The sequence below is a fragment of the Tachysurus vachellii genome, chromosome 23 (assembly GCF_030014155.1).
Source record: "Tachysurus vachellii isolate PV-2020 chromosome 23, HZAU_Pvac_v1, whole genome shotgun sequence".
In the NCBI taxonomy this organism is placed as follows: domain Eukaryota; kingdom Metazoa; phylum Chordata; class Actinopteri; order Siluriformes; family Bagridae; genus Tachysurus; species Tachysurus vachellii.
In genome coordinates, this window is record NC_083482.1 from 11,541,933 (window position 1) to 11,556,757 (window position 14,825).

Consider the following 14,825-nt stretch of genomic DNA (forward strand, 5'->3'; position numbering starts at 1 on the left):
CTCTTGTATTTTTGGAATGTACACAGAACCTACACAAATCCAATATTAGCACACCTACTATATTAGACAATTCAAGTTCCATATTCAGAAATGAGAATATGTGATGGATATGTGACATGACAACACAAGAAAGGTAAATCATTTCTAGTAAACAAGAAGAAAAACCTAATTTAATAAATAAAAAACAATAATAATAAAGTTCACAATAAAAAACTTGCAAATTCATTTAATTAGTTATGCATGCAATTGTAGCTTTGCTAAATAAATCTAGACCTTTGGTGTTTATTCGTTAACATTTCTTTATTGTTTAATCAACACAATACCAGGAACCTGCAAAAAGCATTATTTAATGCCATTATCGGTATAAAAGCTAACGTAAATCCAACAATTGACACTATTATGGGAAATGTGTCTGAAACATCCTTATAATCAGGAATAGAATTGAAAATGTAAAATTTCCTGAGTGAAAGTTATGTAGAAAAGGAGATTTCTACAGTACGTGTCAGAAATTGCTATGTACCATGTGCCATTTTAATTATAAATTATTTTAAAATCACAATTTCTAATACAGTATTTATTATTTAAGTTTGAGTAGATAATGCATACAGTATATAATGAATATGCATATACATAGATACATATTCAAAACTGAAAGCGACATTTGATAGACTACAGCCACTATAAATATAAATTAGTTTAAAATCTGATCAGATACAGGGACTTCTCTAAACATTTTAAATGAGACCTGTGGCAGGTCCATGGCAATGAGGGACACCACTATCACATGATCCTGGCATTCATGCCCAAAGCCCCAGAGGTCTGGCATAGACCTGCGTGGACCAGTTGCTTTGTCCATGTGCAACACCTCCACACCCACTGTTGATCAGCAGGGACCTTTCTGCCACCCTCACCTCCTCCACCACCGCCGATATTGGGGCATGTGCATCATCTTACACAGTTCTATTACTATATTTGGAAGTTAATAATTGTATGTCTATGCTTAATTCTAACCCTAATCCTTAATTACAACACTTCATCATGGAAGCTGTACAAACGTACACAAACATCAGCATGTTCTTATATGCAATGTTCCTAGATGAATGTTTCCCTACTATTCACTGCATATTCAACTCCTACAAACCAGCATCAAGGGATCCAAACAGCCACATGACAAACCACAACGTGCTGTCCCAAATGGAAACACCACAGGAGATGCTCTTCCAAAGATCCCTTCAATACAAAATGTAATTAAGGCACAAACCAAGTCCCTTTGTGAGCCTATTTTACTTAGAAAAACATGTGTATTGGATCCAATTAAGCTGAATTTGGATATAATGAAAGTAGGGCCAAAACCAGTATAAAACGTTTATTGATGTTGCATAAATGTGTCATAGTTCATTTTTATTTCTGTTCATTAGTATAAGTATAAGCCATTAGTATTATACTGAATTATAATACTATACCATCAATACTAGCATTTATATTGGATACAATGTTAAATTAAGCTTTAATCGTTACAGCCGTAAGAGCTTGACACCTAAACCAATTATTCTACCATAGAAATGAGGTTCACATTTGACAAACCCCCAAAGAAACACTATGTCAAATGTTAACAAATAAAATGTGCCTTGCATGCCTCTCACCTAGAAGTTAAAATCTGGTAGTCTAGCATCCCATGACAATCAAATATAATGGGAGAGTAAATCTTTAGAAAACGTGTACTCCTCAGATGCTCTAAAGTCAGTTGAGAGTCAGTTCTGCTAATTGGCTAGTCTTTGAACACACGTTTTTCCACACCACAGACTACATTTTGCCACCACATAATTGGGACAGCACTGTTCCCATTGAATTTGACACACGGAAAAAAAAACTTTCCCAACCTACAGAGATCAGACCTTAATGTTCTCATAGCTGGTTATGTTCATGAATGAAAGACTTATTTCAATAGTCTTTCATATTGCAAAAAGGAACTACTGGACCCCATGTAGAATTTGCTGGTGATAACTAGAATCCTTGATATCTCCTTCGAATTAAGGTCATCAGTTGTTAACACTTTTACCTGGTACTGTACCTATAGTCCTGCTAATGTATTGTGGAACAAATCCAATATTTGCACACCAACAATACAAGAAAAATCATGTTTACCTTCAGAGGTAAAGATAATTGCTGGTAAAAAAAAATCATGCAGCAACACTGAGTTTTTAACAGGCCATGTAAAATAACAGCTATTTGTGATTATACATTAAACCCATGTATTAAGATGCATTGATCCACGCCCTTTTGGTTTTACTTCATGCATTGATCAAGACAAACACTTGTGCATGACATAGCATATTTGCATTTAATTACTTGCTAACACCTGTGTGACTAATTTAGTCTGGTTTCATGTTACTTTATTTGTTTTCTCTTGACCATAAGGCCAGAAATGAGTTACCATGACTACACACACATAGCAACAAATCCAGTCAAGTGTCTGAATGGTGCATGTTGCATATTTATCGCACACTAAAGTTTATTTGAACGATATTTGAAAGCCTCTTTTCCATTCCTCTCTGCATGTACTGTACTTAGAAACATGTATTTTTCTATTCTGCAAACTCTTCTTAGCACATCACTTCCATCAAAATTTCAATTCAAAATGTGTAAGGCGAATTTAACTGTACAGTATTATTCTTCTGATTGTTTTAATTCTAAAGACTTTTCCCATGGCCTTTAATCAGTACGTGACATGTATGTGGTATGTGGTGGTGTTTTGCATGTGCAATGCAAACATAACACTAGAAAGCAGCTTAATCTTGTGAAGTCTTTGCTCCATGGAGATTTTTATCCTACTTTAAATCCAGTCAAGCTTGTCCCCAGGTGATAACCTTTTAACAAAGCCCAGAATCAGTCATTGTGGCCCCTATGACGCCCCAGTTTTGGTGTCTGACATCATGCCTCTTAGTTGAGTTTTGCCAAAGCTATTAACAGCTGCTTTTTCTCCAGAGGCACTGTTCTGGTGCTTTTTAAAGGGATGTCCTGCTCCACTTACTGCTCTGAGACAGAACTGGGGAAAACGAGGGAGCGAGGTGACATGATTAGGGAGAAACATGGGTCGCTCTGGAAAGCGGACAGGAGTCTGTCTGATCGGCTTTGCATATTATTAGCTGTGCTTTGAGTAAAGGGCAAAGCGAAAGGGAAAACGTAGTGAAATATTGTGTGTAGGTTTATGTAGGCATGCAGGCATGCATAATATAGTTTATGAGTGGGCTGTAGAATAGAGCCGGATTGTTTGCAATAAACGAATGTGCTTGTGTTTTATTATGTGTACAGTACATGTGCAGTCAAAACTTTAGTCATCCACACATGAATTTCATAAAAGAATGGATCTATGTACATCTATGTCTATTAGATTTTCCTCTGTCTGTATGCCAATATAATATATCATATACCAGAGATAATGTGGTAAAACCTTGTGATGTATGTGCATCTTGCAAACAGTTAATGTGAGTGAAATCACATGCTGGAGTAATGCAACTCCTCGCTATCTTCCTCCAGTAATTAACAGGACCTAGGCTGCTGCACTCTAATTAATGCTAATCACTCCAAGCTCCCTCCAGGGAGGATCTCTGTTCAGTATTCATGGAGTAAAAAAAAATCCCTGATATTCCATTCAAACTTCGTCTTGTGCCGTCACATACATCTCATTAACTACAAAACATGACCAGTTTAGTTATAAGGCATTAAGTCATCCATTATTTCTAGCTGCACCTTCTTTTTCAATCAGGAACAATGTCTACATGTGATCGCTTGCACTGAACTAAATTGAGCCTACTAGCAGCAGAAAGCCAGGCACTGCAGACAGCTTAATAATCATGCACAGAGTGAAACAGGCATAGAAGAAAAAAAAAGGACGAGGGCAAGAAAGAGAAAGAAAATGGAAACGAGGAAACCAAGCAGATGGTCACAAGATAAACGGAGAAAAAAATGTTTGTTAAATTAAATATGAATTCTGGCACAAAATGTGTTAATCAGTTTTTTCCTCATTCTTTGCTTTTTGGAAAAAAGCTAATTCTCTTTTTTTGCTAAACCCCAATATTAAGAACATTTTAATTATTGACATTTAAATCTCTATTCAGAACTGTCATTTATCTTGTACTTTATAATAAAATATTAAATATATGAGTATAGGTTAGCTTTCTGACTTAATCAGAACACTTCAAGTTGTAGCTTATTATTACTACAATTTGTTTTTTAACTACAGTGAAATTAATAGATTTAAGGGGTTTAAAATCTACATATTTGCGATACTGTATTCTTCTATCACTATCAAAATCTGTATTGGACTTTACTATAAACTATGCAAGCTCTTTTTGATCAGCATTTATGCATTTATGATCAGCTCTTTGCTCAATTCGGTTTATTTGTAATTTCTGTAGTGATGAGTCTCCTCCTCTCCAGATCTTCTCAACCTCCACCGTAGTCGCTATGGCAACAAAGAGCAATCTGATGAGCCTGGGCTGCCCGTGCATCCTTCAGTTTTGGCTTCCATTCACATTTTAGTTCCATGTCCTAACTCTCTGAACAGTGTATTTATGTCATAAGCCTTAGGTTTAAACATTCTCTCTTTATATCATCATCTATGTCCATCCTTAAACTCAGCAGGAGTTTTTATATGTCATGTATGTTACTGCGACTGGAGTGATGGTTAGTTTTTTTAATAGTTTGGCTATTTCATGTCTTAAGATAGCTCAGCTTGTTAATTGGTCTGTTTACTGGATCTGCTCAGTGGCTGCTTTGAGAGTGACTCTGCTGTTCAGTGAGTGATTGAGAGCACACTCTCTAATCCCCACAGGGAAACAAGTAAAATGGTCAGAGCTCAAGAAAGTGAGGATACACTGAGGACATAGGTGATAATGCGTGAATTGTCACTCTCCACAGGTATAAAAACAGACTCTACCTGTGGGGGAGCAGTTGTCAGTTCTCTCTACAACAACATATTGGGTAAAAATAAACACTGAAAGACTAAGAAATTAATTTATTAATTAAAAAGATAAGAAATATGAAAACAGATTGACTGTTAACTTTGTATGTTGTGTCCATGTTGGGATGCCATTCCTGTTTTGTCATACCTTTACAGTCTAAAACCGTATTAAAAACAGCTATATTTTTATAAAAATTACACAACATAGTAAAAATGTAACATTCAATATGTTGGACAAACATTCTTCATGATCTATAGAGGCACAGTGCTTCTAAAGATGTAGGAAATTAAACCAGTAAATGCTTGAATATTTCAGCATGTTTATGTGAAATAAAGCATTAACACTACGAATTGTTACATTTTTAGCCATAAGCTAATTGTTAATGGCTAACTATTAAAAGGTTTTCATTGAATGACAAGCTGTTCATTCATGCTAGCTTCCTATCTTAGATAATTTCTGCCATCTTTTTTAGTTTATTTGTAACTGGACCTTTATAAATTGTAGTTCAGTATCACTAATAATTTATACAGATGACAAACTAATGGTAAAAATAGCATAAAGTGTCTTGATAGGGTTTAAGCCACCAAAAGGCTTGGCAAGATGCAAGTCTTTGAAACTGTATCGGAGCGTTAAGCACCATTCACTTTTAATTATGATGATGGAAAGCACCGTCAGTCCAAAATTTCCCCTAGGTGTTCAGTTAGGTTGATATCTGGTGACTGTGAGGCCAAATAAATTAGAATATTTTTATCCTCATTAAAACATTCAGTTTGCCCTTGTACCCTGTGGATGGTCATCCTGGAAGAGACCACTACCATCATGATTGGTACATTTAATCAGAGAATAAGGACGATCACTCAGAAGGACGCTGTATTTATTCACAGTGACCCAAACTGTTACACAGTTACTTTTAAACACAGTGTATGTGATCTGTTCCATATTTGTTACTGAAATATGAATGGAGTTAATGAAGTCAGTTGTTGAAAAAAGTGTGAGAGAAGAATAAACCTCTCTACAAGACTTCCATTCTAAAAGACTTACTGCATTTCAAAACAAGGATGCATCAGAACATAACAAAAAAATTCTGAAAAACAGGCAGATGTATCTCACTTTTTTATGAATCTACCCAGTCATAAAAAACTCAAAGCAAAGGGAGCGACTTATGGTAGATGGGAGGTGCTGTGTCTTGGAAACATGCCAATCTACTCTCGCATGGACAAGAAGGCAGGTGCTGTATATTGACCAGCACGTAAATAACAAAAAACTCTTTTTTTCTACAGAAAAGCTTACTTGTGTGTAATAGTTCAAAAACAAAATGGGTCAGGGCACAATATGTGAGAATTAGATTAGACAAAAACTGGAATAGCATTGATGGAACATTGATGAGGGGAGTATTTGTAATTTACTGGTGTGCAAAATTGAACTGTGAATGAGGTTTGACTAAATCAATAGTAAGAATTATTGGATTGTTGATCTGGACAATAGATTGTTTAAAATGGCTCGTAATGATATAAATCAAACAAAGCTTTTAGTAAAAAAGAGGCCAAATCAGTATGGAAGCATTAATACTGAAGCATCAACAATGAGTCATCTAAACTCTACTGTGATTCACAATTCAAAAATGATAATGCATTTTCTGTGAAAACTAAATAAACACACTGTGCATGACAACTAATCCAGTTCAGAACAGAGAACACTCTCTGAATCTATGACAGGCTAGAATTGAAGCCTGATACTTCTGTACCATTTATACATTATACATACAAATCTGTCAATGATTTAACCCATTTTAGGCCATCAAGAGCAAAAAGGTATCATTAATAGGTGTTAATTTCAGTGAAATGCAGATAGGCTGTTAACAAAGATTTGATGACAACTGGATGGCATTTTATCTTGATGATTGGATTTCCGTTTTATTGACGGCTTTCGGTGAGATGTGAGATGTGCTGGAAGTAAAAATGACTCACTTGCTGCGACCACATTGTCACATGCCACAGAAAGCGCCGACGAAGTTTGTCACGTTCTCTGGCACCTCGTGAGAAAGAGCAGCATTAATCAGTTTCATTTGCGCTCTGAACCTGTTGCCATGACAACATATTCCCAAGACTTTCATGAGGGGAAAAAAGCAACATCTCATCTGCCAAGGACATGAATATATCAGGTGCCTGTGGGACAGCGACATAAACAGCAGCTAGATGAGCACATTATGGCATATCTCTCTAGTTTTTTTCTCTGTGTGTAGAACAAGATAGACAGGACTACAGGGTTTACTTTTAAGATAGTAATTCATTGCGTCATATGACTCACATTTTAACTAAAAAACAGTGAAAATACAGTTTCCATATATGGAATTTACAAAGAAAGGCTGAACTTCAACACTTTAAAGAACATTTTCTCAGTATATGAAGGTTCTACTGATGTGGTTTACTAGACAGATTCCCAGGTTTTGGTTTACCACTCAAATTCCCACAGTTTAATCCCATCCATATTTGAAATGTAACTGTGATGAAAAGGTTTTTTCCAGCTCCATCGATCATCTTTATCAAATTTCGACTCATTTTCTCCACCACATTACCCCCCACCATGCTTTCTACGCCTAACTCATCAGCCAACATGCCATTACCATCTATTAACACCCTGCATTACTGCATTTCTGACCTCTTATCTGTTTCCTAATTGCTGGTAAACAAAGCATTGTAATTCTCCATTAGCTGTCTGCAGGAACATTTTGTGGCTTGTGCTAGACCTTTGTCAGCTAAAATCTACTAATGGTACAGTATTCTGCTTTCATTGCAATGTGGTAGCCCAATTATTAGAAAGAAATTAAAAATTGATGTTGTCCTTTACCCAGCAAACACACTAAACTATACCACACCAAACTCACACTGTCAAAAATCTTTGTTGAATTCATTGTTACAGTATGTGTTAAATTGTAGTGATTCAGAGAATAAAATGCAAGCTTTACAATCTTGAAAGGTTTGTTGGCTTCCCCCAACAAGTTTTTAGGGGTTCTGTAATTATCATAATTTTATTCTGTAATTTTAATGGTTAAGTTTAAATAGGTGCAGGTTTTTTTTTTAATCTGTATTAAAAACATACTCACTTTGCCAGGTGTATCCATAGTTCTTTGGACTTTTTTGATTTTCATGATTTCTAATCAGTTTATCATATGTTATTCAAATCACTAGTCATTACACAACAATAATAAAGTCATATAATATACGGTATCTAAACTTCATAATATATGCTCAAATGGTCTTGCAAGGAAAGCTCATTATTGCAGGTTTTTATAACAATGTAATATACCCCAGTACTAACAAACAAAAGAAATGTTTTGCATGTAAAATTAATGACATAATGAATGTTTAACAATATATCACACCTGCGAATTTAGTTGATAGAGAATTTGCCTAATATTAAATCACATAACATCCAACCATGTAGCCCTCTTTCATTTGAACTCGTGCAAATTTCCCATGAGATGAGGTTATATTTCCAGTGCAAATATCAAATGATGGCTCTGCTCATTCTTCGCTATGTGTAAGACCATGAAAGTATGTTGCTATTTATTGTGCACTGAGATATTGAGGAGGTATTACTTTACGCTGTTCTGTTGCTTACATTACATAGAACCAGCATCAAACAACATAGCTTGCTTTATTGCTTTCTGTCTTCTAAGACACCTATAAATACATAAACAAGTATCAACAAAAATCTCAATTGCAGCCCTCAGTCCTGCTGTATGGAATGAGAGGCATGTTTGTGCCATTAATGATGCATCAGCTCCCCCTGATTCGAAGCTCAAAGCAGCATGGAAAAATGAATATCAAAAACCCTCTGGCTTGTGATGCATTCCCTTTAATCTAACTCCCATAGAGAATTATTTGTCAGAGAGCGAGCTCACGGCACGTCTCACAGCAGTTTTATTGTAGGCGAGGGAAGCTGTCGATCAATGCAACATGACGCCCAGGCAGACTGCTCATTTTCCCCTTGTTGAATGCCTGTAATCATTACACAGCTGATGTATAGATTACACATTATAATTTGATAAAACTTTAAAGAAAACAACCAGTTGAACATGAACATGTACTTTTATCTACATATTATAATAAGAATCACAAAATAAAGAGCTGTTCCTTAATCTCACTGCAGCTCAGAGGTATTCTCTACATCAAGCACAAACTACTCTGATTTCCCTGCTCATCCTTCTTAATAATTAGCATAATTAGTGTCCTTAAGTGCTCAAGTCCTGGCCATCGTAAGCAATATTGGTGTTTGTGCTTAATTCCACAAGACTTAGTCACCTATGCAAAGTCAGTTGCACCAAAATAAAGCATCCAGGCCTAGAAAATGCTGGCTGTGAGTGCAGACTATTATTCCACACAAGCAATAACAGACCCGATTCGAAATCTAGGAACTCTGCACCGTATACACTGATTTGTAGAATTATATATGTGTGCAGCTGACTGGTTGAAACAAAACCATGAGATTTTGTAAGCATTTTGTAAGCCTCTAAAAATATCTAAGCATTGTGTTTTCTCCAGCTAATTATGCCATACTTTAAACTATTATGTTTTTTTAGTAGGACAGCAAATAACATCTGAACAAATTAAAGATTTTCTAAGCAGAATAAATATTTCATTTCTTTTATTTTCAAATCAAATTTTTCACCACCCTATTTTTTTCTGGAACCTGAACTTTTAGAAACAACATTCCTCTTTGCCATTTCTTCCTTTCGATCAATGGCTCACCTGAATTCTAAGATTCTGCTTCATAAAGCTAGCACTTTGTCACCAAAAAACTGAGATGGAGGACTGCTTGCGTCCAGATATTTTTAGTCCACCAGGTCAGAGTTTTTTCACCTTCTTTCTTAAAAAAGCAATATTTTGCACATATGCAGAGCGAAACATTTATATGTGCACAATACTGAGAATTAAAAAATAAGAATATTATAAAAAATAGCTTTACATCATTTTATTTGATGGGATTTTTATATCTGCAAAAAAGAATGAGTTGGCATTAACACTTGTTTACTGAAAACTTCTCAGCAATGAATCACACTACACAGTAATTTTCCTATGTTATATTAAGTGCGACCCTCTACACTCTAAATCTGGATATTCATTAATGGGCTCAATCAAGGAAGTCCAGTGGATAGCCTGTCAAATATAGGGATTTCATACACTGCGCTACAGTTTTAAGGAAGACAGGAAGGTTTCAAGTCAATTCAAAAGAAGTGCATGATTGCAGTTGTAATAATTTTTGCTCATGTTGTGACACTTCATATAACTTACCCTTGCATATTTAGAAGAGTAGGGATCCTCGAAGAGCGCCCAGACGCGACGTTGCCATCGTTGCCACAGTCCAGCCGTTTTGGCATCGGTCGTGTCCCCGAGCGCGAGCCTCTTGGTCATTTCCAACTCGTCGTCACCGTCCCCGGGTTCACCCAGACCGTCTCCATCCACCTCGTCGCTGCCCAGGTCGACGGGCCCGCCGCCGAAACTGTCTAGGGCTTCCTCGGCTTCGCGGTGTTGTCGGTAGGTCATCCAGCAGCACGGCTCCACGTCCGTCTCGTCGATGCCCCAGAAGGCGAGCTCCTCCTCATAAAGCGGGCCGCATACGTCCGCCGGGCAGTGCAGCTTTCCGGTGCGGTAGTAGTTAAGGATGTGCGCGAAGACCCCCGGGTGTCGGTCGAAGAAAAACTCGTCGCCATGAGCGTCGTAGTCGAAGTGACTGTGGGCGTCGGGTTCGGCGAGCCAGGCCAAGCGTGTCCCCGGCAGAGTGCGCAAGGTGCTGCGATAGGTCTGGTGCCGGATCCCCCCGACGTTAATCACAACTCGGTCTTTCTCGTCGCCTTGGACCATCGCGTCGCTCGGGCATGTCGCGAGCGAGGGTCGGGTGTTACATCCTAAAGCTCGGGCGAGGCAACGCGCACCGACCCGGGGGAAACATGCGCGCTATGGGTAAACCGGATAATGAGAGGTTGCACAGAACCGAAAATATTAAGCACGCTGTCAGTCTTGGTCGTGCAGTTCTAAAATGTGTCTCCAATTACGCATAGCTCAGGTAAATCGCTTTGTCGAATATAATATGACAGCGATTACGAAAATAAAAAATTCAGTGCAAAAGAAGATGCTCCCACGAACACGTGAACCAATTTTCCAAAAAACATGCACTCCAACATCATAATGCACTTCACTGAAAGATCCTATACAGGTGTGGAACCACAGGACAGTGGTACTGGCGGCATTTACTAAAAGGCGACGCTGTATATGTCTTGATTCTGAACGGACAGCTCCAAGCTGAGAAAGCGCTTCCTCTCCTCACACCTAGTGTATAGTCTCTGGTGATATCTCCTCTCCTCTACTCTCTCTCCTCTCCTCTCTCCTCTCTTAGCCCAGTATGTAGAAAGGTTTCCTTCTCGGGTTTGGTGGGATGTCTATAGTTTTGTGTTCAGCACAAATCCATGCGGATCATATCTGTCATATTTGCGCGTTCCTATGCAATGTCATCCGACATCAAATGGTCTTGGATATGTCAAGGGTGCGATTTATCCTCTTTATTACGTTAGAATCGAAACAGAATGAGAACACATCAGTCTTTCACCTACGCTCCGTCTATGTGTCTTTTCTCTGTTTCTCTGTCACTGCAGTGCGCGCCTCAAAGAAAAAAGGAATGACAGGCAGAAGCATCAGTTCACTTTGGTTGGCCAAGGCGCATGCGCAATTGCTTTAGAAAATCGGGAACGGTGTGTGTACATAAACGTGACCTGAATGATATTGATTATCTCTCTATACTGGCACCTGTCAAGAGGTGGTATATATTAGGCAGCAAATGAACAGACATTCGTAAGGATCCGAGTAACCTACAAAGGCCAAATTGTGATTCTTACAGTAGATACAAGTGGGTCATCTCCAAAACATTGGGTCTTGTGTGGTGTTCCCAGTAAGCAGTGTTTAGTACCTAGAAGAAGTGGTACAAGGAAGGACATTCAGTTAACTGGTGGCAGGGTCATGGCCGCCCTAGTCTCCATGATGCAAACTGGATTGAAGCAAGCCTGTCTGGTCCAATCCCACAAAACAGTTACTGTAGCACAAATTGCTGAAACCGTAATGCTGCCTCTGAAGAAAAGGTGTCAGAACACAAAGCATTGTAGCTGATCAGACAGCCCATTCTGACCCCCTTCACTGCCAAAACAGCAATAGACACATAAACATCAAGATGAGCCATGGGAAGGAGGCATATGGTAGCCTAGTGGGTAAGGTGTTGGGCTACCATATGCCTCCTTCCCATGGCTCACTGTTGGGCCCCTGAGCAAGGCTATTAACGCTCAGTTGTATAAAATAAATTAGATAATGTAAGTTGCTCTGGATAAGAGTGGAAATGTAAATGCATATTGATGTTACTAGTCAGGGCTCTTTGCAAGGTTTGTCAGCTCCTGAGCTTACATTGTGCTCACTAAGGTTCCACAGTCAAAAGGTCATTAAGTCCAGGAGCAAGAACTGATCCAGCTTCTGCACTTTCCCAAGGCAATTACAAAAACAGACAAACAGTGGCTGATATCATCACAGGCTAATGACACACACACTGAGATCATATGCTTGACGTAAGAAAGACAATTGTATAATAACAGTAAAAGTAATAATAAAAAATAAAAGTAGTGACGATGATGTTGATGGTGAAGAAGAAGAAGAAGAAGAAGAAGAAGAAGAAGAAGAAGAAGAATATAGCACACACAAAAAAACATAAATAAAGCATATTCATTTTTCAGTGTCAGAATTGCAGGAATTAGTGACATCTGTTGGTCAATGACAACCGACCTAACAAAAAACATGCAATTTCTCCTTTTGTTTATCTTTGTACTTGCAATAATCTAAATTAGTTAACGAAATTAGTTAACAATTGATACAACTATGTATATTATTAGCCATTTATATACTTATAGGTTCTAATATAAATATATATATTGTGCTAGTGACTGTAAAATGGACCATAATTTCAGATTTCATCCATAGAATCATTTTTAAGGCACTGTACAACATCTAGTGGTAGAAAGAACAAACTGCAGCTTATTTCTCCACTCTTTTGTGTTGCTGAATGTGCTATACAGTATTTGTTTTGAGGCCGGACAATAATATAGCCGTGACCACTAGATGGCACTGCCACTGTATTTGTCGCCTTGCAGCAGTACAGAAACTACACGTTGTTGTAATAGTTGTAGTGATCTAAAAACTGTTTAAACTTATTTAACTTAAAAATATTTACATATTTAAAGCAAATATTCAGACATTTAATAGACAAACATATTTTCAATAAACCAACATTGAGGTTTCCATATTTTTATTAAACCTACATTCAATAAACCCAGGCAATCGCCCTGATTAACAACTCACCATAATTATATTCCCTGCTTCATATCTAGAAGTAGTCAGTCAGAACTGTCAGTCATCACATCACCAGTACATGTTACACACACTACTGTTGCTGCATATTGTACAAAAGCACAATACTGCACAATATTGTTATTTGCACTACCATGGACACTCACACTTTATGTACATAACCAATCAGTCATATATTCTGTATTCATATTTAATACTCATACTGTCTATTGTATCACATCTGCTTTGTATAGTCTGTTTTGTCTTGTCTTGTCTTGTATAGTATATATATATATATATATATATATATATATATATATATATATATATATATATACACACACACACACATATATATATATATATATATATATATATATATATATATATATATATATATATAGATATAGTGGACTTGTTTATTCAGCTTGCACACTTATTTAATGCCATAACCTCTTATCTTCTAACTTCTAGTTCCTTTACAACAGTGTCTGCACATTTTTTCAATGCCCTAGAATTAGAACCATTTACTTGTACTTTTCAACAATATCCACACATCTCTTCACTGCTATATTTATTCACTGTACATATGTTTACACACACACACACACACACACACACACACACACACACACACACATATATATATATATATATATATATATATATATATATATATATATATGTATATATATATATATACATATATATATATATATATATATATATATATATATATATATATATATATATATATATACACATACATACATATATATACACACACACACTGCTCAAAAAAATAAAGGGAACACTTAAACAACACAATGTAACTCCAAGACACTTCTGTGAAATCAAACTGCCTACTTAGGAAGCAACCCTAATTGACAATCAATTTCACATGCCATTGTGCAAATGTAATAGAAAACAGGTGGAAATTATAGCCAATTATCAAGACTCCCCCAACAGACCACTTCTCAGTTCCTATGCTTTCTGGCTGAAGTTTTGGTCACTTTTGAATGCTGACGGTGCTTTCACTCTAGTGGTAGCATGAGACGGAGTCTACAACCCACACAAGTGGCTCAGGTAGTGTAGCTCATCCAGGATGGCACATCAATGCGAGCTGTGGCAAGAAGGTTTGCTGTGTCTGTCAGCGTAGTGTCCAGAGCATGGAGGCGCTACCAGGAGACAGGCCAGTTCATCAGGAGATGTGGAGGAGGCCATAGGAGGGCAACAACCCAGCAGCAGGACCGCTACCTCTGCCTTTGTGCAAGGAGGAATAGGAGGAGCACTGCCAGAGCCTTGCAAAATTACCTCCAGCAGGCCACAAATGTGCATGTGTCTGCTCAGAGACAGACTCCATGAGGGTGGTATGAGGGCCCGACGTCCACAGGTGGGGGTTGTGCTTACAGCCCAACACCGGGCAGGACATTTGGCATTTGCCAGAGAACACCAAGACTGGTAGATTCGCCACTGGCAC

The 14,825-nt window shown here is 37.6% G+C and overlaps 1 protein-coding gene across 4 annotated transcripts in view; it reads right to left on the minus strand.

Annotated features, from left to right (window-relative positions):
* The window catches only part of kcnc1a (potassium voltage-gated channel, Shaw-related subfamily, member 1a), a 37,047-nt gene extending 25,444 nt beyond the window's left edge, over window positions 1-11,603 (minus strand). For all 4 annotated transcript variants that reach the window (XM_060859559.1, XM_060859561.1, XM_060859560.1 and 1 more), the window contains exon 1: window positions 10,259-11,603. In XM_060859559.1, coding sequence (XP_060715542.1) covers window positions 10,259-10,828 — 570 coding nt within the window. In that variant the 5' untranslated portion in view covers window positions 10,829-11,603. The remainder of the gene's footprint in view (window positions 1-10,258) is intronic.
* Window positions 11,604-14,825: the final 3,222 nt, after the last annotated feature.